General features: G+C 58.2%; 8 protein-coding genes across 8 annotated transcripts; 2 read left to right on the plus strand and 6 right to left on the minus strand.

Moving 5' to 3' along the window:
• Window positions 1-254: 254 nt before the first annotated feature.
• On the minus strand, window positions 255-1,653 carry TRAVEDRAFT_50703 (uncharacterized protein; the record flags this gene model as incomplete). The annotated part of the gene is made up of 5 exons (XM_008043025.1): window positions 255-350; window positions 414-838; window positions 898-1,280; window positions 1,346-1,515; window positions 1,567-1,653. 5 exons carry the CDS (start codon window positions 1,651-1,653, stop codon window positions 255-257), a joined length of 1,161 nt encoding a protein of 386 aa, XP_008041216.1.
• Window positions 1,654-2,176: 523 nt separating this feature from the next.
• TRAVEDRAFT_86104 (uncharacterized protein) lies at window positions 2,177-2,601 on the minus strand (the record flags this gene model as incomplete). Its single annotated transcript, XM_008043479.1, has 3 exons — window positions 2,177-2,254; window positions 2,310-2,434; window positions 2,502-2,601. Coding segments are annotated over 3 exons (303 nt in total), but the record flags the coding sequence as incomplete, so codon positions are not given.
• A 1,994-nt stretch (window positions 2,602-4,595) lies between these two features.
• Window positions 4,596-5,602, plus strand: TRAVEDRAFT_50705 (uncharacterized protein; the record flags this gene model as incomplete). The annotated part of the gene is made up of 2 exons (XM_008043026.1): window positions 4,596-5,463; window positions 5,526-5,602. The coding sequence occupies 2 exons, from the start codon at window positions 4,596-4,598 to the stop codon at window positions 5,600-5,602; spliced, it is 945 nt and encodes a 314-aa protein (XP_008041217.1).
• A 1,196-nt stretch (window positions 5,603-6,798) lies between these two features.
• TRAVEDRAFT_60168 (uncharacterized protein) lies at window positions 6,799-8,249 on the plus strand. The gene is made up of 2 exons (XM_008043480.1): window positions 6,799-7,190; window positions 7,251-8,249. The coding sequence occupies exons 1-2, from the start codon at window positions 6,880-6,882 to the stop codon at window positions 8,080-8,082; spliced, it is 1,143 nt and encodes a 380-aa protein (XP_008041671.1). The 5' UTR covers window positions 6,799-6,879; the 3' UTR covers window positions 8,083-8,249.
• A 682-nt stretch (window positions 8,250-8,931) lies between these two features.
• Window positions 8,932-10,380, minus strand: TRAVEDRAFT_66262 (uncharacterized protein). The gene is made up of 3 exons (XM_008043481.1): window positions 10,000-10,380; window positions 9,119-9,941; window positions 8,932-9,052 (listed from the first exon to the last, which is right to left on the minus strand). The coding sequence occupies exons 1-2, from the start codon at window positions 10,299-10,301 to the stop codon at window positions 9,128-9,130; spliced, it is 1,116 nt and encodes a 371-aa protein (XP_008041672.1). The 5' UTR covers window positions 10,302-10,380; the 3' UTR covers window positions 8,932-9,052; window positions 9,119-9,127.
• A 456-nt stretch (window positions 10,381-10,836) lies between these two features.
• Window positions 10,837-13,107, minus strand: TRAVEDRAFT_128756 (drug:h+ antiporter; the record flags this gene model as incomplete). Its single annotated transcript, XM_008043482.1, has 9 exons — window positions 10,837-11,401; window positions 11,463-11,497; window positions 11,557-11,659; window positions 11,719-11,777; window positions 11,833-12,415; window positions 12,461-12,554; window positions 12,606-12,677; window positions 12,728-12,855; window positions 12,914-13,107. The coding sequence occupies 9 exons, from the start codon at window positions 13,105-13,107 to the stop codon at window positions 10,837-10,839; spliced, it is 1,833 nt and encodes a 610-aa protein (XP_008041673.1).
• Window positions 13,108-14,191: 1,084 nt separating this feature from the next.
• TRAVEDRAFT_22538 (uncharacterized protein) lies at window positions 14,192-15,453 on the minus strand (the record flags this gene model as incomplete). Its single annotated transcript, XM_008042725.1, has 3 exons — window positions 14,192-15,117; window positions 15,168-15,332; window positions 15,393-15,453. 3 exons carry the CDS (start codon window positions 15,451-15,453, stop codon window positions 14,192-14,194), a joined length of 1,152 nt encoding a protein of 383 aa, XP_008040916.1.
• Window positions 15,454-24,516: 9,063 nt separating this feature from the next.
• TRAVEDRAFT_50710 (uncharacterized protein) lies at window positions 24,517-25,089 on the minus strand (the record flags this gene model as incomplete). Its single annotated transcript, XM_008043027.1, has 2 exons — window positions 24,517-24,984; window positions 25,033-25,089. The coding sequence occupies 2 exons, from the start codon at window positions 25,087-25,089 to the stop codon at window positions 24,517-24,519; spliced, it is 525 nt and encodes a 174-aa protein (XP_008041218.1).
• Between the last annotated feature and the right edge of the window lie 80 nt (window positions 25,090-25,169).

Genomic DNA, 25,169 nt, shown 5'->3' on the forward strand with positions numbered 1-25,169 from the left:
ACGTGGCACGGTCTAGGGGTTGTGATGAGGGGAAGAAGGGCGCGTCTGACGCCCTTCGGTGTTGGGGTTCTGTGACTGGTCCATGGTTGCTTTATTGGGCGATATCGGGCGGTTTAAGGTTAGAGTTCAGTAGTGACGTGGGACACGTCGAGCCCCAAATCGGGCGAATATCACGGTGAGAGTAAAAAGTGTAAAACTCACGTATAGGGGGCGCAATCTGTAGCCCCTTTCCCGCAAGTACTCTGGTCCGGGCTCTATTGAGGCTCGGCGTACTCGTAGGATAGTGGGGCAGGTAGAAAGGCTGCCCGCACTAGGCGCGCGGGTTCCGAATACCCGCACGCCGCACGCGTCTATTTAATACATCATTATCTTATCTCTGCCCAGCGCGTACGGCGCTGGGCTCGTGGATGTACGATGCCCGTAACGACCCGATCCTGGGTCGTTACATGCAGGTCGAAGTACGTCGGAAGGCGCTCCCACAGCGCCTCACGCTCGGTTTTGACCCAGCTTCTCAATCTGAACTGACAATCAATGCAGAGTCCGTTGGGACACGTCTGCTTGACATTTTCGAGCTTGTCCTCGTTGTCGAGGTGAAGCAAAGTAGAGAGCGGCTCGTAAGTAGGGGTGGTGCCCCACTCCGCGTCGCTGAGCGTCCAGAGAAAGTCCAAGCACGGGTATTCCTTCCGAGTCTCCTCCTCGGGTGGATGGTCATGTTCTTCGTCGTCTGCGGGACCGAATGTAGTAGCCAGCCACAAGGGGATGCAGTTCTTGCTGATCATAGCTCCACGACTGAGCTTGAACGCGACCTGGCGGTGGTACTCCTCCAGGGCCTGGCGCCCTTGGATGTAGCGGAAGAGGATCGATGTGTTGGCGAGTGACCACCTTGCCAGGACGTACGGGCCGCTTCGGTCCTCGGGCCAGTCATCCTTTTCGTGTCGATGGACGCGAGGCGATAGAATGCGGCGGGGAGGATATCGGTGCACCCATGCTCCTGCGCGAAGAGGATGGTCGAGATGGGCTCCGGCACCCGGTCTGCCAAGGTGTCGGCGCACTTGGTAGTCGTCCGGCGGCGATGGAAGTACTTGCTGCACACCACGTGCCGGAGACCTTGGAACTCACTCGCGCGGATGTCCCACTCGTCGAGGGTGACGGGCCAGTCCATGGTGACTCTCTTGATCATGTCGGCGCGGGCACCGTCAAAGAGATATTTTTCGGCGAGTTTGACGGCGCCCCTGAGCTCGATAGGAGTGTCGGGATGCGACGGCCGCAAGAGATACTCACTATACAACAGAATCTAGTGTGAGTATATATTCACATCGAGCACAGATGTATTGTGAGAACGTACGAGGGTTTATAGACGTACGAGAGAAGCTGGGAGAGGTCTCCCGCCTCGTCTGGCATGAGCACGACAGGTCGGCCGTCATGGGGCGAGTCAACTTTGCCCGAGCCGTCGGCAAAGAGGTTGGAGAAGACGACCGAGTGGAAGCTCAGGAGAGACGTGTGGACGCAGTATATCTAGAGGACTTGTTCCCCTTTGTTTGAGTTGGGAAGTGCGGCTTGCAGAACGATGTCTCCGTTGTCGAAGTAGAGTTCAGGATGAGGCTCCAGGACGGCTTTCTCAGTCGGAGTTACGAGGCCCATAGAGCGAGCCATGTTCTTGGAGGCACAGATTAGAAGAGGTGTAGAGAAGGGGAGACTGTCTGGGCAAAAAAGGACGAGGGAGAGAGCTGGTGGTACGGAACAACGCTGCAAATCCGCCCCGGACGGTGGATGGGAAGCCACAGGAAGTCAAATCGGGAAAGGACGCCTTCGCGATCGGAACATTAGAATTTATGAATTTTTACCGATCGCTTGGGTCGTCGTCGATCCTACGCTTGGCAAATTGTAACCCAAAGAAATTCGATATATTTTCTCGATCCTTGTAAAAGCTAGCTCTGCGTCTCCCGTGCACAAATTCGATCCCAGCTAGCTTCCGCTAATCCGTACAACTAACACAAGCGACTCGAAAGGTCTCCTCTCAGCACTATGCCGCAGGGGCCCTCTTATCGGCAGCATCGCTCAGCGCTTTCCGACGTCCTTGTAGAAGAAGAGGCCAGAGAGGCCCACTGCGATTCAACGAGTCAGGGTGATCATGCGAGCAGGCTTTTGGCGGATACGTACGGTGAGAGGTGTTTTCAGCGAAACCGCCGAATGCGATCACATCCGAGCAGGTGAACGGCTTGCCCTCGGTCGCCCCGTTGCTGTTGCCGAACGGCTGATTATATTCGTACTTCAGCACAGGACGCGGTCAGGTGCGAAAACCGACTTACGCCGACAGTGCGGGTGGTTCCCTTGGCGGTGTCGAAGATGACGAAGCCGATGTTGTTGACCATCTCGCGCTTGTAGTAGCTCTGGTACCCGGCGCGGCCGAAGACATTGATGAGGATTTCGGTAGCTAGAGTTGTCAGAGGTATAAGTTATGTCCAACTTCGGATGGAGCGCTAGTAGTCAACACCACGTACTGCTGAAGTTGACGGTGGTCGCGCCGCTGAACTGACTTCCGTGGTCAAGGGTCGCATTGTCGCCGCTGGTGAGGTTGTACGTGATCGCGATACCGTCAACCTAGTGAGCATAATACATGTGCGTAAGTATGGGGACCACCATAGAGGAAGCGACGGAGGTGGCGTACGATCCATCCGTGAGACACGGCGATGGACTTGATAGGGAAGTCCAGCCTGAGCTGGTCCTTCTCTGTAAGGATGCATCAGCAACCCTCTTAGCGCCTTCTAAGGCCGTTTGATACGCACTGAAGTCGTCGATAACGATGCTGCCTGTAGTGGTTCAAGATGTCAGTCCTGGAGTGCGCTGTACGGCCGAAGCTGTATAACGGAGGCGGCGAGCTTACCGTCGTCGCTGCGGATGTACACATCCTGGAAGATGTGGCCGTCGCGGCCGCCAACGCAGGAGGTAGTGACGAAGCTCTGCATGGTAGTAGGAGTATCGGTGGAAAGGGGCGATGAGTTCGTGGTCCGGAGGAGCCTGGAGTATCCGCTGTCGCAGCCTCACCTCTTATATACAACGCCTGTCGACCTCTACCCGAGTGATAAATAGGACACAATCCAGCTAGTTCTCCCGGTACGCAGACCGGAGAAGCATGTCCTTCTCGTTGTTCGTGGACACTGACTGGGAAGAGAGTGTCAAGTTACGAGACGGCGGCGGCACGTAACCGAACGTAAACGTACATCCAGTGACTCGACACCGCGTAACTTGAAGTTCCTGCGGCACTCTTGCATGGAAGTGTGCCAATAGGTTCAACACGAGTACGCCGTACAGTCGGTGGTTTTAACTATATTTTGTACTTCCGAGCTGGGCTCTGCTGAGTGCGCCGATTAAGTGACAGAATGCTTGTGCAGGGAGTAGGACATACCCTTCCAATCTGGCTCTGAATTTGACCATGCGGCCACGTCGTGTCACAAGCTGGGTACGCACGAAGAGCTATAAGAAAGTGAAATACGGCTTTGCATTTTGTGGACTGGGAGACTCACGGGACCTGGCCAGGCAACCGACGCTTGCCTCGGTCCGCCTACGAAGGAACAGCGTGTACTGCTGCGCCTCGGCGACTCGATTTTCCGACCTGTAGGGATGAACATCAGTAGATGGGCTTGACAGGAAGAATGCATGGAATCTGTCTACGTACGCGTATTGGAGTGTACGACTTCGCTCGGAGCATCACAAATACCGGATATCAGCTCCGGCGAGACTTATTACAGGGACCCACGCAGCGATGTCGCCGGACTTGAAGCTCATCAGATATCCCCTGTACGCTTAGTACCGACGTCGCAAGCCACTGGCAGGCTGCGCGTGGCGCAGGTACCAGACTACGACGACTGCTGCACCACCACCCCGAGACGTAATCCTGAGCGTGCACGTGTGAATACCCAAGTCAGAGGTGTGCCACGCCGCTGGGGCCATTGCCGTAGCGGTCCGACAGGCTCCATACAGAAGGTGCTCGAATGCTACCAGGTACAGGCGAGTTGCAGGCGAGTGCATCTTGAAAGCATGACACACGAGCATTACCAACGCACTCGGACTCTCCGCTGTAGTGAGCACCAGTGCCACTACTGGCCGAGTCGAATTTGTTCGAAAATTGTGTTGAGTATTCTCGATGATGGAAGAGGAGCACATACGAGATCGTACCTAATACCTTGCGATAAGACTGGGGCTATATGAGAGTGCACGACACAGACGAAGCTTCAGCTTGAGCGGTGGTCGAGAGCAACTTCTCCAGCCCCAGCGGGCAACCAACTCATTCGAACGCAGTAGTGCAACGGGCGCTAGCATTTGTGGCACGCGGCAAGACAGGCGCCCGCGACCATCGGATACGCGGCCGTGGCGATTCGAATTCTTTGTCTCTTCCTTTCTCTTCTCCAGAGCAACCACAATACAGACCGCGTCTCGTTGCTGAGAATCAAGCTGAGTCTTTTGTTCATCGTTGGCTATAAGTTTCTTGTCAGGAGCTGGCCCCCATAAAACCACTCAACTTCCTGACTACAAATCTCTTGTCTCGCCACTGTCTACGAACTCACAACCCAACACTCAGAAATCTATATCCAGCTATGCATCGTCTTTCCGATTCTGGAAAGCTCCCGCCGACCAACACCCTCGCACCCTCCATGATCGAAACCCTCCCTTACAGCGTGCTTGAACTCATCTTTCTGCTCGCGTGCACCGACGGAGGCCGCACAGGACGTTCCCTCTCCTTGGTTTCCAAGACTATCCATGTCACCTCTCGCGCTGCCCGATTCCACTCTGTCTCCCTTCTCATTGGTAATTCCGATCAACTGGTGCGCTTTATGCAAGCCCTCGACACCGCAAGAGCAGATGCCCGTGCGCAGGATGTGTCGATACCCTACGTGCGGCATCTCTGCATCTCCCTCACCCCTGCCTTCAGTATACCGAACCTCAAGCTCATTGACGAGGACTTTGCCGCCGCCCGCCTGAAGCGCCCTTTCTCCGCGCAGGGTTATTCTGCCTGGGAGATCGAGGTATGGCACGAGTATCACCGCACGTTCCAGTCGTTGTGCACCGCGATCTTCCACGATCTGGAGACATTGTGTCTCCTTCGACACACCAAGTACATATATGACATGACATCCCAGAAGAAAATAGATGCGATCCCGGAAATCCCGCTCCCGCACGGGTTTCCTCGCCTCCGCAAGCTCACCTTCGCCCACAACTTGCGCCCGCCGTTCGTCCACGCCGGCGACACAAGCCCTGATCCTATGACGGAAGGCCGTCAGGGTACCACCGCGTTATATCCGGCCTTGCGAAGACTTCACATGTCGACCTCACCACGCGCTGAAATGGACTTCGAGTGGTGGGCCCTAAACGCGCCGCACCTTACTTGGCTTCGCATCCACACGTCGAGATGGGCCACATCCCCAAGCGGAATCCGCTTCTTACCAAGTCTAACGCTCGTCCTAGGTATGTGATTCCGCAGCGTTTTCCCTTTGCTTATCTCGCTTGTCTCACCATTTTCGCTACAGGCAACCGCCGCGCAGGCGATGCCGATCCGCATGGAGGGACTTCAGTTGGCGAGGGTGCAACCAGCTACGTCTATTAGACGTAGACCCGGTTGCAACCGCTCGCCCGGCATTATCTACAAAATACATCTTCACTGTATCACACAATTAATGCCACTGAAGGGGATTGAACCACGCTTCCGAGCATTTGGGTCTATAGTACGGTGGCGTGAACCACTACACCACAGAAGCTTATAAAGGATGCAGAACCATTGCAATATATTGGGTCTCTTTCGGCAAGAAGAGGACCCGCCATTCAGGCTCCCTCCCCTCCCTCGCTGCGCTCGGGGGGTCCCCCGAACCGGGAGCCTTCAGGCGGGCACACTAAAGCCTCGTTCTCGCAATTTCTACAGACCGGCTCCTCTCAGGGGAGGAAGGAAGTCCATATATTGCGCTACCTAACCCTAATCCCTAACCCTAAGCCGAACCCTAAGGTAGCACACAGCCCTAAGCCAAAGGAGAAGTTACAAGGCCTAATGGTGTAGTGGATTAGTGTGTCTCTTCTGTTCCGGAGATCGCCAGTTCAATGCTGCACATGGGCATTTAATTATTGTTCGAGGTTTCGGGAAGCGGTTGCAACCGGGCCTACGTCTAATAGACGTAGCTGGTTGCACCCTCGCCAACTGAACATACTGCCGCATAAACCTTGCACAGGACCGTGCTTCTCCGAATTGAAGACCCTCATGTTCATGCTGGAGCCCTCCTTCGAGAGCGATAAGCCCCCGCCCGCGAGCGTCGCCGCACACGAGACGTTCGCATCCGAACTCAACACCACGCTGACCGCGCTCGGGGTGCCGACCACTGTGTTCCAGCCGAACTACGCGATCCAGGACGTGAGCGTGCCTAACGAGTACCGACAGCTCAAGCACCTGGACGAGGGGATGCGGCGGGATTGGCTGTTTGGTGTCGAAGGCCGCGAGGGGACGTTCACGCCCGAGTTCTGGGCGCCGAGGCCGCCGGGGGTGTTGGAGACGTTGTGGAATGTCGTGCGCGGGGGTCGGATTTTCGGGGCTTCCTGACTGGAAAGCTTTGGACGGCATCCGGTATGCCGATATCAGAGAGGTTGAAATGAAATATTTTGGATTGCGACGTTACATGCACTGCAAATGTGTCAGGAGTTCGCTCACCAGTGTTCCCCAAAGTTCGAAGTTCGTGTTGGCATCGGCGCTTAGTACCTGACGCGACTGATCAACTTGCTTTGCGTGTTTGCTTCTCACCGCCACCACCCACACTGTAGCGGTGTTACCGCGTTCTACTCTAGCTTCGTGACGCATCCTCGCGTGTACTTTTACACTACATCTACCCCTACACGATTTCTATGGAGAACCGTGTCAGCCTTGCAACCGCTACGCCGGAGAGTCGGATCACCCGGGAGGAGCATCCTCAGCTCTACTTTGCTGGTGGGGACATCGTTCTCCAAGCCAAGCTCCCGTCGGATGCAGATAACCCCAGGTTCCAAATGTACTGCGTTCACAAGGCTATATTGGGCTTTCACTCCGTGGTCTTCTCCAACCTCTTCGCCGACGGTTCGGTGAACCTCGAGTCGATCTACGACGGCCGCCCTCTTGTGGAGATGCTTGACGATGCGGACGACCTGTCACACCTTCTTCTCTTCATCTATAAGCCTTCGTGAGTGCTTCAAATCATTCTCCGCATCCCTTGATCCTTACTAAGCTCTTTATCGTGCAGTGACTATCTCATGAGGTCTTCTCACCCGGACACCCCGATCGAGCTGAGGGGCGCCGTCCGACTCGCGCACAAGTACTTGCTTGACGACGTCCGGTATGACATGATTCGTAGAGTCACAATGGACTGGCCTGTGACCCTCGACGACTGGGACATCCGCGAGGGCGAACGCGAGGGCCTTGTGCGCTTATGGCGTGCCCAATACCCAAACGCCAGCAGTCACTTCGCCACCCAACGCGCCCTAGCCCAACGAACACTCGACCCCGTTTCCGCCATCGTTTTCGCGCAAGAGAATGGCTGCACCGAGATCTTGCCGGCCGCCTTCTACCGTCTTGCGTCCATCGACATCAGTGCCGAGTGGCAACTTGGCTGTTATCTATCCGCCGAACCTCTATGCGCCAGGTGGTCGCTCTGCGACAAGGACAACCTCGTCCGCTACATCAAGGGACGACAGGCCTTGGAAGGGTACCACCATGCGGTTGCCCGACAAATGGCTGCGGGCGAGATGCTGAGCGAGAACTGTCTTCCGTGGTGGATCATCGACCCGCCTAGTCCCGCCTTGGATGACGACCTTTTTGAAGAGTATACGAGGGACGCACCGTGCTTTCACTTCATCTGGAACCTCCGAGAGCTCGCATGGGGCACCCAGCCTTCGTACGACCCGCTCGCGGCGCTGTCTAGACTTTGGGAAGCCGAACGGGCTCCTTCGGAGAAGCTGAAAGGGAGGTGTCCGGATGGACTATGCTACGAGTGTAAGGATGCCCTTCGAAAATGGACTCGCAGCGCGCGCGAGGGGCTTTGGGAGCGCCTCCCGAACTACTTCCAACTTCAGTAGATCCCTCCGGTGAGTCCCAAGCTGCGGGAGGCTGTCGCACTAGAGTCTCAAACGAGTATTACAGACGTACTTGTAACGACACCCTTCCCTTAGCTTACCATCTCTCGCCGTTGATTTTAGGCTTTCGTTCGCTTCCGATTCGCAAGCCCGTGTGATGTAGCGGCTTCACCCGGCGGCCTCCCTACTGTTTCACTCGTCTAGCAGAATAAATGAGCCTGAGCGTGATTAGTGCTTGCGATGCGGCTTCTACCAATCGCTTACGCCGTAGTTCGGTAGCCCATAAAGTACATGTATCAGGATGCAAGTCCATCTCGATCATACGTATAGCTTCCGCTCACAGCCTTCCAGATCGTCTCGAGCCGCCCCTGCGAAGGATTCGTCCACAAATCGGACGCAAGGTGTACTCAAGGGACTCCGTGCCAGTGCTAAGAAAGGCGGACGGCATCGAGTTGCTCCAGGCTTCTCACAGCGACGATCCACGCGCGACGCACGAGTAAGGCCTGAAAGCGCATTTGCACACGCCTGTTGCCGCTGTGGGAGGAGGTATGGCTGCATCTATCAGGAGCGAACACCGGCGATGGTCGCTAAGAATGGTAATGGGTCCGAGTCGTGCGTGAGCACTGCTGAAGTGACCGTCGTCAACGGTGCATGCGTCAGCAAACGCTCACTTATCTCGAAGAGGGCCCGCGCAATGGATAGGTCGTCTCAGTCTCCCTATCGGCGAGGTACCGAAAAATGGTCAGCCTCAAAGCTGCTGGTGGCTTGGCTTACGAACGCTCGAGCTCTCAGCACGCGCATCAGATCTGCTTATGCAGCGTTGAGATCCGGTAGATCTGGGTTCGTTTTTTTGTCTGTTGCTCAGTTTTCATCGCGATGGTGGTCGTTACAGGTATGATTACAGTATAGACCATTTTCGAATCGTCCGCGTGCCGTCGCGTTTAAGAGGGAGCCTTACTGAGGGATTACAGCGCTGCGCGTGCATATCAATATAACACCCTACTAGACAGTGGATCGCCATGTGCGGAAACGGACTCACCGACGATATCTACTTAAGCTGAAAGAAACCCGGAAGCTTCTTCCAGAGGCCCACACGCTCCTCGCGTATCCACCCTCGGAAGAAGCCTTCGCACCTTTCGCAGAGTCCGTAGGGGCACCTGTCCTTCATCCTGTCCAACTTGTCGCAGTCCTCGAGCTTGGACAACGCAGATAGCGGGTCTAACGACACCCGCCAGCCCCAGACGACGTCGCGGAGCGTCCAGATGAAGTGAAAGCACGGATAGTCTTCGATGTTCCCCTCGAAGGGGTCTCCGGGGCGGATCAGGCCCGTATCGCTCATATACTCCGGGAAACAGCCCGTGTTGATCATGTCGCCGTCCGTAAGCTGCTGGGCGACAGTGTGGTGGTACTCCTCCAGTGCCGAGCGCCCCTGGATATAGCGCACGAGGTTCTCCTTGTCGCAGAGCGCCCATCGTGCCCTGTCGGGATCCGCATGGACTCTATTTTTGTTTTCCCACCCGTTTCCGATGTCGAGGGAGGCGAGACGGTAGAAAGCGGCGGGCAGGATCTCAGCGCAACCGTGCTCCTGGGCGAAGACGATCGCGGAGACGGGCTCGGGAGTGTGCTCGGCCAGATTGCGTCGACCGGCACTTTGGTTGCCGTGATGGTCGTACGCCACTCGCATGAGGCTTTGGCGTTCGCCCTCGCGGACGTCCCACTGGTCGAGAGTAACCGGCCAGTCCATCGTGACCCGCTTGATCATGTCGGCCCGAGCGTTATCGAACATGTACTTGCTTGCGAGTCTGACTGCGCCCCGCAGCTTGACCGGGGTGTCGGGATGAGACGGCCGCAGGAGATATTCGCTGGGCAATAGCATCAGTAAAGCGATGCAAGATCTGGCAAAATGAAAGAAAAACTTACGAGGGACGATACACATATAAGAGAAGATGAGACAGGTCATCCGCATCGTCATGCATCTCCACAAGAGGGCGCCCGTCGTAAGAAGGCTCGTGATTTGCAGAGCCGTCGGCGAACATATTGGAAAAGAAAGCAGAGTGGAAACTCAGTATAGCCGTGTGAACACAATACATCTGAAACTTTGGGATGTCGGTCTCTGACTGGAGCTTGGCTTGGAGGACGATGTCCCCGTTTGCGAAGTACAGTTCAGGATGCTCTTCCCGGACGATTTTGTCGGGAGAATCCTCAGCTATGCGGTTCTCCATGCGCAGAATTATGAATGTAGTACTGAGGCAAATGGGAATGGACACGGGGGTGTTTGAGAAAGACGAAGCGCCGCTCGCGAGTGAATGGTGGTCAGGTAGAGCACTGAGTGGCACCGGAGAAGCGGTTCGAGGAGGTGAATACGAGTACTCGAAATAAGGTTAAGGTTTCTCGGTCCTCGAGCCGGCGTCCCGGGCAGGGCGACCATGAGCGCTTGAGCTGCTCACTCTGCTATATGTAGTAATACCATCTTGTTGACCGTCTCGTATGCCGAACATGATTGCCTCTTAGTTTTGGTACATTGAGTTCCAGTCTCTTCTTATAATGAATGGATTAATTGAGCGCAGTCGTTGCAGCGCAGAAGATATCCCGAGACGGCCGGGCGCAGGTGTGAATGATGAAACCCAGACACCCTCTATTAAACCATTAATAATAAGTACGTGACGTGTTCTACATAATGATGTGTAGCGTGCATTCGTAACGCGTAAGCATGAAAGACTCGAACGATAATCGTGACAACGACACTTTTTTGAGTGACTACACATGCGAGGGCTCGCTCGCCACCGGCGCCACCGCGCCCTTCTCCGTCTTCACCTCCTTCGGCTCGGGGCCGCTGTTCCCGTCGACCGCGTTCTGGTTGTCGCCGAGGTACCAGTTGGGCATGCCGAGCGAGATGAGGAGGGGGACGACCGCGAGCACGGTCGCGGCGATGAGCATGACGCGCATCGTGTCGCCGTACGCGCCGATGACGCCGACGCGCACGGGGTCGTCGAAGGGGAGAGCCATGACGCTCGTGATGCTGCCAAAGAGCGTGTCGAGCTCGGTCTGGTTGAGCGACGGAAGGTGCGCGGCGAGCTTGTCGGGCATGGTGTTGGTCCAAATGGCACCGGCGACAGCGCTACCGACGGAGCCGCCGATCTCGGTCCAGAGGAGGACGACGGCGGTGACCATCGCGACGTCGACGTGGGGCACGGACGCCTGCGCGCCGACCTGCGAGCAGACGGCGGCGAAGCCACCTCCGATGCCCTGGAGGATCTGGGTCCAGACGATCTCCGCGTCGGACGAGTCCGCGCCACGCGAGTGGATCATGAGGCCGACACCGCTGAGGGAGAAGATGCGCGCGTAAGCATACATGACCGGCGGATAGAGCGGATGAGACGTACACGAGACGGATGGCGAGACCGGCGACGAGCACCCACTATGACAACCAAGTAGTTAGTCTCGACGTACATAAGTAGGCAAAATCGAGATGCGCACCTTGTAGCGGCGGAACCAGGTCAGGAAGAAGCCGGACATGATACCGAAGACAGTAAGGCCGACCGTCTGCGTCTGGCTGAAGTAGGTCGCGTTGATCAACGTCCTATGAAGAATGGATGAGTGAGTCTCCCAACGACAGAAGCAAGATACGGCGCGACATACCAGTCCTTGGTGACGAGCACGAAGGAGTAAAGGTAGGTGAATGTGAGGTAGAACGAGAACTGCAGCGTAACACAAGTCAGTTCCAGGTCTGGAAGACGCTAGTAGATTACGCACGAAGTCGAAGAAGCCGATCCACGACGCGAGGACGACCGACCAGTTGGTAAGGAAGCGGCGCGCGATGACGGGGCGCGTCGCGAAGTAAATGTCCCAGAGCGCGAAGACGGGGAGGAGGATGCACCCGACGACGATCATGGCAATCATCGACGGGTTGTTCCACATGCCCTTGGCGCTCTGCGCCAGCGTGAGCGGGAGCAGGATAAGCGCAACAGCAGTACCGAGGAGCAGGAGGCCGACAATGTCGAGCTGCTGTGCGACGCCCCACGCGCGCTGCACGAGCGAGCCCTTCTCCTTCGGCTTGACGTCAGCGCCCTGAACGAGTCCAAGCTTGCGCGCCTTGTTCTCGGCCCAGAAGAGCGTGATGACGAGTGGCGAGAGGGAGGCGGGGATGAGGATCGCGAACATGCCATAGCCCCAGCGCCAGTTCGAGTGCTCGAGAACACCGGTGGAGACGTTCGAGCCGATGAACGCGTTGATGATGAACGGCGCGGAGGTCAAAGCGGAGACGAGGCCTCGCCACTTGAGCGTCGTGATATCGGCGACAATGATTTGAGTGAGCAACTGCAGGCCCGTGTAACCACTGCGAAGGAAATGTCAGGAGTTGAAGGTATGGACCTTCACAGACGTAACGTACATCGCGTAGAGAATGATGCCAGCCGCAAGGGCGCCGACGCCGTTGGCGGACGCGATCACAATGTAGCCAATGACGTAGAATACCACTACGGGGAAGGTTAGACTACGAAACTGATGCGCAATGGCAGGCTACTCACGGACGACGATGTACGAGGTGCCGCGGGACGAGACATCGGCAACCTTAGCAATGACGGGCTTCCCACACGCGACTGAAAGACTGGTAAGCAAATGGATTGAGGTCCGACGCGAGGCGACTCACTGATGATGGACTGCGCGACCTGGATGGTGGAAATAAGACTGTGCTTGTCGAAGGAGGAGGTGGCGAAGGCGAGGTAGCTGTACGTCGTCTGGCCATCAAGCGAGTAGATATACGACGCGAGGCCAATACTAGATCACAAATATCAGGATACGTTCGCGAACGGTAAGACACGAACTGAGAACATACCCGATGAAGAGGAACCACTTGGAGTAGCGGCCATAAACTTGCTCCGCGGCTTCTACCGTCCGCACACCGAGATGAGCGTCGGCCTCAGCGTCTATCTCGCCCTTGGTGGCGGGGTCGAGTTTTGGTACCCCAGCGTCGTATGCAGCATCGCTGCCGATGGAGGAGGAGGACTTCTTCTCGTCGTTGTGTGACATGGCGGTCGGTGGGCACGAACGGCAACCGGACTACGAGGAGGAAGGTGGAGGACGATGAGTGCGCCTGAGGAATATCCTCGCATCTCCTGCATTATATATCTTCGCGTGCCAAGGCAGAAGAGGATACAAAATTGAGAAAGAATGATGAGCAGGAGGCCGTCGGAGCGCGAGCTGGTGCGGTAAATCTTATCAGATATGCGCGGCACCCGCACATCTAATCAGATTCCTCAGCCGGAGGGACGGGGCGTGCCTCATTGTGCCTGATCGCCCTGGTGGCAATTTTGTGTCGCGTGGCTGTTCTGATTTCGGGCAGTCTACTCACCGCTCTCTTTACTTGGCAGCCCTGCCACTCGACAATTGAGTGAGGGCCAGACCAGGGGTACAGAAAGACTCAGTACCTCGTCGCGTCATCCAAGCATCCCAAGGTTCTGCACAAAAGACGGGGATGTTGTGCCTCGACTTACGGTTATTTACGACCTCAAACGCTGAGTGAGATGATGATAGATTCATGTTTCACCACATCACCCCCTCCTCACGGCAAACATGCCAGGATATCAGGACGTCGGATAGGCCCAGGAACTTGAAGCAAATGATAACTGTCAAAAATCTCTTTGTTTGGGGACAAAGGATTAGTGACAGTTATAGTTTGCTTCACGATCCTAAAGTCTTTCTGGGGCCGTGATATCCTGCGGTGCTTGCCGTGCCTAGCTCGACGTTCGAGGCCTATGCCCCTTCCAGCGAGTCGGGCCTTGCTGCGGGACAGGGGACAGGGATCATCCTCTCCATCGACTTCGGCTCCGCAACTTCCCAGCTTCCGGCCATATGTTATTGCGGCGAGCGCTAATTCCTCGGGACCGCGAGTCCGACAAGTGTGGCAAAACCGAAGACCGCGGTACCTGCGGCTACCTCCGTGGATTCTAGATTCTCGAAGTCGCACTATTTCATCGAGCGCAAGGGACGGATTACATCGGCTTGCATCTGTATGTCCATATGATTGACGTCAATGATAGAGCTAGCCTTGTGATAAACATGTAACACAAGCAAAATAATAAACTGCAATGCTCTACCCATCCGCGGCCACCTTCTAGGGGTACGGGCGCAGGCTGGGGTTCAGCCAGTCGTACAGCGACACCCCCGTGAACTGCTCCCCGCCGACCTTCCCGCCAACCGCAGAGCCGACCCAACGATGGTAGAACGGTTGGTCGAGCACGAGGCTCTGGCCCGTGATATTGAACGAGTACAGGTCGCCGTTCTTGAGCGTGTACTCGAGCACGAAGCCGCTCATGACGTTTACCCCACTTGGCTCGTCGAACGCGACCCCGTACGGGGTGATCGTGACGAGGTCCTGAGTGCGCGAGCCCTGCAGGCTGCACTGGTTCTGTAGCACCGTGCCCGCATGCTCGAGGAAGCCCGTGTTGAAGTCGCGCGTCGAGCCCGTGATCGCCGCAAACACCGCGGAGAGGTCGTACGGGCCGACCTGCGCGTCGAGGAAGTACCAGTCGTCCATAAAGCCGTCGATCGCGGCCGGCATCCAGTTCTGGTCGTGGTAGCCGACACCCGAGAACGAGAGCTCGCTCCCGCCGAGCGAGACGGACACGCGCGCGGCGCCGCCTGGCTGCGAGGTCGCCCACCCGAGTTGCTTGAAGAAGATCTCCTCGTTCGCGGAGAGCTCGGCATCGGCTGGGACCGCGCTCTCGAAGTAGGGCGATGTGGTGGAGTTGCACCCGAAGTGGGACGGGCCGTCGCTGTAGATCTCGAGCGTGCCGCTCACGCCGAGCTCGGGCGCGTCGAGGGTGAGGGTGAACGTGGATAGATCCGCGGAGTTCTGGAACGAGCCCGCGCCGGCCCAGTCGCCGCTGACGGCGTCGCCGACGTGCGAGACCGTGCTGGAGGTGGCAGGGAGAGTGTACGCGAAGACCGTGCCGTTCGGGAAGGCACCGTTGATCACGATGTAGTTTTCGGGGGCGTTGGCACCGCCGGAGAGCTCCTTCACAGCGGAGAGAGGATATCCTGCGCAACAGATAAGAATATGTCATGAAGAATTGGGAAACGGAACTTACCTTGGTAGAAGGTGACGTGCAAGCTCGGGGGAGACTGGCCGTCTACAGCGGGGGCGGCGACTTGAACCCACCACCATTCGGTGGCATTATTTAGGGCGTTAACGTCGATATACTGGCCGTCATGAGGGATCTGTTCGCGAACGTGGTAAGGGCGACCGAGGAGGCCTGTTAATATCCGTTAGTTTCACTTTTCCAACTTTGTCATACATGAGAGACCGAGCGCACCTGCAGAGCAGCTCGAAGCAAGCGCTAGAAGCAAAGTGGAGGTAACGAAGGACTGGCGCATGTCGGCAAGGGTGATGATAAAAAAATAAACGCCAACGCGGAAAAGAGAGAAGCGAGACGTAGCTGGACAACGGGAAGGGCACGTTTACCCACTTATTTGAGCACCTGTCGGTAGTCCCGAAGGCGAGCACATTGTGTGGACCCGGCTTTACCGGGTTCTGCATCAGAGACCGCGCGGGGATGACTTGATTCCATGTGCGACGCTGCGAGCTCGTCGAGAGAGGCGGGTGCCAGCGGGAAGCGGATGTTGCAAGACTCCGAACTGACACACGGAGCCCTGAGAACTGATCCGCGGAGGTCAGTCACCACGTCGTACGAGGACCGAGCCAGGACCGAACCTGGAGCTCACCATGGGCGCATTGCCTAATTGCGCACTTATAATCCCGAGGCATTGTAACTTCAGGGAAGAGTCTCATATGTCTGATCGTATGTCGGAGCATTCTAAATCTGTTGAGAAAGTTTGACGAGTAGCCAGCAGTGCTGGTAGTGAATGAGAGCCTTTTGATGCGAACAATTCGGGGCATGACATCGAACTCTTACCTTACGACGAGTCGTTGTTACCCGCAGATCCAAGCTGTGTATGATTTGCGGTTGCTCTGTATAGACGGAACACAACACAGCATCTCGCTATATGCAGGGAATAATAAGTCCAGGTCACACCAGGACAATTTCTTGAAACTCTTCCAAATTCGATGCCACGATGAAGCTCGCCATGTTGGATTTATGAGAACATACCATTCGGGAGACGAAAAGTTTCAAGAACTGGAATTTTCAGCTCGAAATGATCACCGATCACTACTTCCGACGAGCACTGTGGTCATCCCGCGATTCCAGATCCTATCAAGACATGTCTGAGACGAGCAGAGATGCTTACTCACCGGTATGAGCGCGGGCGAAGCCCGAACGTCCGCGTGTGACAGCATTCATAAACACGTATCCTTCCGGTATATGCGTGCGAGCGGCGAACTCCGGATTTTGGTATTGCAGCGCGGTTCGCGCCGTCGACGGCGTACACAGATGCGGTGTCTAGGTCAAGACGGACTGGCTGAAATCCAGGGGAGATGGAATGCAGAGGTGGAGATGCAAAGGAAAAATCATCTTGTAAATGATGTTCATGAGCAGCCGCTGAGACGATATCGTGAGTAAGCCGACTCGGAGGCTCGGTCATGATGTTGGCGGTGAGTAGAAGAGCGCTTTGGAGGCTCGACCAATTTGGAAATTTAGTTGGGGCTGTTGGCAAACATACGCAAATATCGTCTTATGCCGAGAGAAGCGCCCGCTCGCGATCGTGGTTTCCGCCATGTGGCGGTATGTCCCCATCTCTGATTTATCACTAGCTCTATGATCGCCCATTTAGAACCCTCTGATTTTTTCTGGCATCATGAAGATCGGTCAAAACGCAGTCGGGGTCGTACTTGTGGCAAGCTACGACTTCTGCAACTTGAAACGGCTCGGTAATAGTAATAACATGTGAGTCGCCAATCTCATCCAAGTGACCAAACCTTTGTGAATCTGAATTGACTAGAAGGTTCAGCACGTATAGGTAACTGAAGGGCTATCAGGCAGACAGCGCAGGCCATTTATGGCTCAATCCAACCGTTACCGCTCTCCAAGGGACGACTCCGCCGGCATGCTTTGCGTACGTGACATCGATTCCATGATTGGGTTCCTGGTGGACAGAAAATAATTGTTCACACTGATGCATTTACTCTGTTTTTGGAACGGTGCGTCATATCGTTCTCTAGCATGTCTTAGGTCCGATATACTCGGTATTTTTAGTGCAAACTAGCAGGCACACCTGAGGCACGTCAGCGCAGTGGGGTTCAGCACTCTACAGATATACCTACATACTTTGTCGTCAGTGCTCTTCTAATCGGCCCACACCCGACGCTCCTCTCACGTCGAGGGTACGCGCGGCCGGTTTTCGACCGAAGAACCCACGGTGAGTCCTTTCGCCGTCACTCGAGCTTGTTCCTGACACTTGCAACCTCCCAGTATTCTTGCGGACCATCGTTCCTTACCGCCGCACACATCTCTGCCTACCCAAGACGCCTGTATCTACGCCGCTGCCAAGTACACCCTTACGATGTTCCAGCGTACTATTGACGCCGAAACACTCTGATGTTCTGAGATGTTCCTCCGATGTCATAAACGCGTACTGAAGGGCCGCACGTATTAGTGAGTAAGCTACTCGGGTTGGCTACCGCTCCGTCTACCCACGCCTGCCCACAGAGCTTTCGGTCTTTCTGATCCCATTGGCAAGCACGACCACAATACTGCCGCCGGCGCACCCACCCTCGTCTGATCTCCACTTCTGGGATCTCCCAAGCACCTGCGCGGGCGTTTCTTGTACACGAAAAAGGGGCTCGGCCCTCGGCGTACGCATGTTGCACAGCGCCCCACTCCGGCTTCTTCTCCAAGAACGGTTCTTTTGTGGGTACCTGAGTTTGTTCATCGGACCGCATATTGCTCCGTGAGACGATCTTTTGTCGGAATACCCCTTCAAGGCCCTCCAGATCATGTAAGTCCCACAAGCGGGGTGGTTCGCCTACTCCGAGGTCGCCGTCATAGCGTACATCGAAGCGCGGGTTTCTATGCCGCGCGGTTTGGAAGGCATCCTGCAAGCGAGGTATGTCACCCTTGTGATCATCCAGCTTTATGAGATTTGAATGCACGTCTCTGATGTTACTGCGCAGAATACGCCACCAACAGGAACTGCAGGCTTCGTCGAAACACTTGGCGCATTTTATACAGTGAAGAAGATCCTTCCTGTGATCATCGGCCCTCCGTGCTAGTTCAGGAAACAGGTACAATCTGACAACTAACTTTGTCCGTGTATGTCGGTAGATCTGAGCCGTATGCCGCTCGTGCCGCGCCCGCCCACCTCGTGAAAGGCGGCACGGCGGGCAGGGGGCATAGCCCACGGTCAGACGAGCGCACATGCACGCTCCCTCGGACGAACATTCGAATAGACTTTGCCGGAAACGCGTGGCTCGAGAAGACGCGCGGGCGTGGTCAACGCCATACGTAACATACGTCGGAGGCGCTGCCTCGTTGTGCTCGTGCGTCTTCCGCTTTCACGCTCGCTGGGATCGCGGTGCTCGGCGACGCGTCGGCGGCAGGACCCCGGTGAGCTAGCGTGGCACCCGCGCTGGAAGCACGGCTTGACATGAAGGGAACGGCAACCCCCGGAGAAATTGGGGGGACTTCGCCGCGATGACACAGTGCCCAGTGACTTCACTGCGAGCCAACCACCTCACGTATCACTGCATCGTGTGCCCAACGCTGTAAGCTTTCTGTGTCTAGGCGAGCAAAGTTTATACGCGAGCGTGACTGACGTACACCACGACAGCATGCATATGTACAATTGACCTATAGCCACCCAGAAATCACCCACTCTTCTGCCCGACATGCACGAGTGCCGAGTGCGCGTACGTCACACCCTTCATATTCCCTCACCCAGGCCGAAAGCAGCACCGAGCCGCCCTGCGCAGCACCGTCTCCCACAGTCATCGAGTGCCCGTGTCCGACGCCCGAGCCCACGCCGTCCTACGCGACGCTCTAATTGAAGGCCATAATGAACACTCCCAGTCTAACCCGACATCGACTGAGACCGCCCACAGACGTGGCCCTCAGCCTGCCACGATCTCGGCGTGCCCCGCCCGCACGCGACGCCCCAAGCTTAAGGCCGACGCCCAATCAGGATCGCCTGCTGGGGGCCGATGGTACGATGCCCGATGGCATACGCCGCACGCGATAGGCCGCGCGGAGCTTAATGCTAATGGGCACCCGCCAACAATCACCCGCTGGGCGTTGGGCGGGGACGCGCTGGCGAGTGCCGTGATGGTGCATGCCAATGCCCCAGTCTCGCACTGTCAATGCCAGACTGGGACACCCGCGTTGGCGCACGATGCCGATACCCTGGCTCGCCTGCTGCCGTACAGCTCGGGTGCAGACAAGCATCGGAGAGCTGGGGGCTAGGCGGGGACAGCGTGATGTACCGCTCGGGACACGACCCTGCATGCGAGCCATGCTGGGGGGCAGGTGCACGGGGAAGCGAGCGCAAGCAAGCCGTGCGATCGCCAGCTGCGTCGTTCGTGTGCAAAGCAAGGGTTCCCCGACGAGGTCGGAGGTTGGCGACGCTCGGGGAGCATGCAAAACCGAACAGGTGGGCGCATGCGCTGCGCACACGCTAGCCTCACCGGGGATCTTCTCGCCTCGCGAGCGACACCGTCACACTGGGGGCCCCACGCCACCAAGTGCGGCAACGCCTGCGCCCAGCACGGCGGTGCACATTTATTCGGGACAGTCGCAACACAACTCGCACGTCACGGGGAGCGACAGACGTCGCGCGCGGGTCTAGATCCGGGCTGGGACGCGACAGCGCGAGCACGCCGCGCGGGGACTAGCACGCGCACGCAGCTCGGGTCGTGGCACCAAGGTTTGTGGTGCCCACATGCGGCCGCTGCGCCCTCCCTGGGGTCCCGGAAGTGAGACGGCCGCGCAGGAAGAGAGGCGCGAAGCGAGGGCCTGTCACCGACTCAATTGCCCGCGCACTTCCAGTCGCCAGCGGCAGCGTCCAGCCCGCCCGCGGTCGCGCTGCTGTCGGGGCTGATAACGGCCCAGCGAGCAGGGACTGCACCCTGCGGGCTGCGTCCATGGACGTGGGGGACAGTCGTCGACAGCGAAGGGTGCGGCGATGTGGCCAGGGATTCTTGGGACAGAGAGCATGATCGGGCCAGCGAGACCTAGACCGAGCCTTTTAGTGCTTCCAGATGGGGCGTGGGCCGTGCGACACATCTTGGTGGTGGCACAGCGCGGAAGATGGGGTCACGAGGGGAGAGCCGGCGCCCTGAAATAGTCTAAATGCGGAGCCTGCACGTCTTGCCACTGCATTGCACGCGCGGAGGTGGGCACAGGAAGACTTCGTGTTCTGTGGGGCGGCGAAGCGAGAGCCAGTAGTCGCACTGCCGGGCCTTCTTTAAGGGCAGATTACAGAAGGATGTCGCTCTGCACCCAGAAGATCCAGGTAACGCGTCAGATAGATTGAAGTGTATCACATACCGATCGCATGGAACACGGAACTTGAAGATTTCAGAGCTAGCCTAGCGGAGATGGTCAGTGAAGGTGTACTGCGAACGATGGAAGGTGGTGTTTCGCAGGGCGTACAAGGCGTAGTGGCACGGCGATCAAGAGGGCGCATCAATATCTAGTGTTTGCCTCCTGCTACATGTCGTTGTGGATCCCGCCACCCGGGGATGCTGCAGGAGCGGTGTGGAGGCACCGGGAGGAGTACTAGGAGCTGTGGCACGGCACAAGCCGACAGAGAGCGCTCCCCGGAGGTCGAAAGTGGCGCAGCACCGGTGCAGGGGACACATTCTGTCGCCGTCTTCTGTCACAGGAAGACGTGGCGTCCCTAGTCGAGAAGCGTAGCCGAATTGGACGATGCGCCATCCTGGAGGAAACGGGAGAACGGATTCGCAGGATGCGCAGGCCTTCTTCATGATCGACTCTGCTGTCTAGAAGAGGGAGCACAGCGGAAGGGGCGACGGGGTCTTCACGAAACGGCGTGTATGCAGAGGATGCCCGGCGCACGTGCCCCGAAAGAAGTCTAAGTTTACCAGGAACACAATATGAGAAGCGTACAATGGACTAGTGAGGGTGCCACGTACATGTTCGAGCTCGAAACATCTTGCCACTCAGCGGCACCGATGCCACCTCCGAGTGTGCCCCAAACCTTGCGATCTCCAGGGCCTGGCGACTGCACCCGGGGCTTCCTAGCTGGCTGGCGGCAATACACTCAGGACGGGACGCTCGACGTGCAGGGCGGCGGGGCAGAGCGCAACGAAACTGCGTCGCATTCAGGACGGCGCAGGGTGCAGCGGGTATTGAATAGGCAGGGACGTCACTGAGCTTTATGTATAAGAAGAAAACGCAGCCATCGAGACGTCTCCAGAACGAACGGGGCAGCCGCTGTGGTCAGGCATACGTACGCGAAACTCCGAGAGAGGAGTCTCGAAGTACCGAGCAGCAGCGCTAGCACCGTGCCACTTGACATGCCACCGACCGCCGAGGACGCTGAGAAGCGCGAGCCGTACGGAATCCCGCCCGACCGCGAGGTGGAGATAGCGGTCGCCGCCGGTGGCAGCTGCACAACAATCGGAGGTGTTGAGGGAAGGGCGCGATGGACGAGTTTGATCGGAGCACCGAGGGCCAACGATCGCTGGTCCATTACGCGAGGCGAATTCTTAAGCGGATGCCTGGGGCCGCTGCGGAAATAAGCTTTGCAGCGCGAAAAGGTACGGGATCAGGAAGGAGGAGGTTGTGCGGGAGGAAGGAGGCGCGTGCCCCGGCGGCGGATGAAGGGCAGGCTGCATGTGCGAGGCGAGGGCGTTGCCCCTGGTGGACATTTCCAGAACATGGCGGGGATGTTCGGGCAGGGCCTGGAGGATTTAGGTGGGGAAATTGGCGGAGGAGGGAGGTCTGTGTGCTGGTGAAGCGGAAACATGTAAGAGTTGCACATTGTAGCGTAAAGACGGCCATTTCCAACTCACTATATCAAAGGTAAGCGCGGTCGATCGATCCTGCAGCGTGTTCAAGTGATTTCAGATAGAACAAATCTATTCACCAGACGCTGCTAGCCACATAGTCGCAGATGCCGAAGGATTCGCATCACGTAGCACGGCGGTCGTGACACGCTTGTGGCACCCACAACACGAGGCAGCGCGATCAACAAGAGGCGTGGCATGGCAGTGAGCCGAACACCCCGAGCTGGAGGGTTTAGCAGCCCGCTGCCACCACAGTATTCCATGCCTGGGGAAACCACACCGGGCACTTCGTGAGACCACGCACCTGCTGCGAAGATATCCTGGAGCCGCCAGAGGATAGCAACGAAAGGTACCACATCACGATACGGAGGAGGTTGCGCGGACGAGCAGGAGGCGAGGTGTCTCGCGGCCGTGTCGGGACCAGGACCGAGCGGGAGCGGGAGCGCGCGCTGCTCCACCACGGACCATGGGCCTTGTGCGAAGCCTATTTGGCACTCCGCGTGCATATCCTCGATGGTATATGTGTATTCGCGGAGTCGGACCTGTGCTGGAGGCGCAACGGCCATGACAATTTGTCTAGGGCCACGGGAGAACGCCGAGCGAGGTTGAAGTGCTGGCGTCGAACTTAGTGTGTGCGCCGGAGACCCCGGACTCCCGTATGCGCCGCCCGTATACCGTATATCGTATACCGCATACAAAAGCCTGCTTCAAGTTGCTTCAGCGTCCCACATGGCCTGCGCACATCTCCGAGTGCGAGGAGTATTGATGGGGAGGATACGTAGCCCCTACGATGCCCGCAAGTCCATCATCGGTGGCTGGTGGCACTCGCCGCAAACATGGATCCGGAGCCTGGTGGCATAAGCCGATCGTCAGCACGCAACGCCTGGGACTCTCCGAACAGGCTAGCCACAAAACGGATACGCACCTGCCGCACCCTCGAGACGCGAAACGAGGGGGAAGCGGGCGATCGGACGCGCCCCGGCAGCCCCCGAACAAGAGCAAGTGAAGCACCGCGCGCGGGCTTCTCGATCGCCCCGCCCCTTCGAAGCGCGAGCGTTCGCCCGCGCCCGCCGTCGCCCGGCTTCTAGCCCCGGGGTCGCGCGCGCGGCCGTGCGCTATGCCTTTGCGGGCGGCTGCGGCTGACGCACCGTCCCCGAAGCTCCCGAGCACTGCGAGCACGACCTCCCGGTCCTGTGCGTCAGCGCAGCGCAAGTACGGAGGAGGACGGCGCTGATAAGCAGCTGCAGGTACATGGATTCATGCAGCGCGCCGCGATCGGCCGTCTGCGCGTGTGGTGGCGGCGGAAAGGGGGGCGCGTGCATGGGACGCGCGGTCCGACGCGGGCGGAAGAGCCCGACGGGCCCTGCCGGCATCAGCAGCATCGTCATCGTGCGATCTGGGACGCGCTGCTTCTGCATTGCGTCCTGTGAGCGTGCACTCCTCGTCGATGGGACGGACGTACCGGACGGGGCAAGTGCGGGGTGGACATATGGACAGCACATACCGTGATCGCTGCGCGAGAGGGCCACGCCTGCCACTGCTAGGGCCGACGCGGCGACGCGCAAGGCACAGAAGCGCACGGCCGGAGGAAGGGGGACGGGGAGTGGAGAGGACGGACGCGTGCCCGCAGGCGATAGCGAGGAGCGCGACACTTCCTGCAGCTGTCAGCGGGCTTCTAGTGCACGCACAGGAGGCGGGCCCCGCTCGCGCGAGCGTGATGGAGGCCTCAGGAGGCGTTCGATCCTGCACAGTGCATGTGTGCGTCGGAGGCCGGAGGAAGAGCACTTACGAGCACACCCCGCTGCCAAATAGGACGCGCCGTTCATTAATTTCGCCGCCTGACGCGCATCGATCCGTCCGCTCGCGTTTCCCAGCCCGGGCGTCGCTCGCGGCGCACCAGGCGTGCGGACATGAACGGGCGACCGGGTGGGCATCGATCGCGGCGCACGTCCCGTCCCGCACGCGTACACGGCCGTCGACGTCGCCCAGCCCTGAGTGCTCATTTAACCTTTAGCGCGGCGCGGCGACCGCCCGCGTATGCTTCGCGGGTACGAGGAGGGGAATCCGCCTCCCGCATCGGGCGCAGCCGCCCGCGCGCGACCACAACGGACGTAAGGTGTCCATCTGCATTCTGTGTGCCGCTTCGGGCGTGCGGTGGGTGCTATGGCGAGCGCGCAGGGGCTGCGCCGAGTGCACGATGGCCCGGAATGTGATGCATCTGTCTATGGGCCGGCGCGCTCCCAGGATCCGGGCGGGCGTGCGCGGGGGGCCTCTCACGCGGAACGCGAAGCGTGATGTGCGCGCGCGGGGGGCTGCCGGGCGGAGCGGGCGCAGTAGGATGACCAGTGCTGGCGACGTCGCCGAGCGTCGAGAAGCCAGATGGGGCGTGTCGACAGGAATAGGCCGAGCCGTAGCAAGAGCTCAGAGCTGATGCAGACGGGTCAGCAGCAACCGGACAGGGCTGCAAATCTGCGAAGAACTTAGAAGACGGCGGTGAGTCGGCGACCATCCGACGGTCAGGCCTCAGGGACGCGCTCGGGGTTGTGCGCGAGAGAGGGTAGCCGGGCGAGGTATACAGGTACTCGGGGTGCCTTGTGGGGAAACTGGGGGTAAACAGCGCGCCGGGAGTCGGTCGTGGTCGGTGCGTGGGTGTGCGAGAGGGCGGGCCATGGGTCTGGAAATGATAGGGTGCGGTCAGGAGGGCTGATGGCGGCTGAGGAGGAGGCGGGGCGAAAGCCCGCGAAGGTTTGTGCGGAGGACTCGGAGATAAGTGATGACGGGGGGACGGGGGCCAAGAGAGCGCGGCGCACACGGGCGGCGGCGTGTGCTCGGAGGCAATATTGTGCGCGGGCCAGGGCGCAGCGTGGCGGCGATCGAGGGGCGTGGCGGGTGGTCGGCGAGGACGAGGCGGGAGAGCGGCCGGCCACGACTTTGTGTCTCGTGTGAAGAACAGGCAGGAGGAGGTCGGGCAGATCGATATCCTTCTGCTCCCAATTAGCTGCTACGGCCAAGCTTAGAACACGGGCTCGTACATGGAAGGAGGAGAGCTGGGTCGGGTCCTGACCAACATCCAGCGAAGGCCGTGACATGGTGGTGGTGTTGTGGACTGCTCAAGAGCTTGTTCGATCTCGCGTAGAGGCTGTGCGAGGACGAGCACTCAACGGGATCT

The sequence above is a fragment of the Trametes versicolor genome (genome assembly GCF_000271585.1).
Source record: "Trametes versicolor FP-101664 SS1 unplaced genomic scaffold TRAVEscaffold_9, whole genome shotgun sequence".
NCBI classification, from domain to species: Eukaryota; Fungi; Basidiomycota; class Agaricomycetes; order Polyporales; family Polyporaceae; genus Trametes; species Trametes versicolor.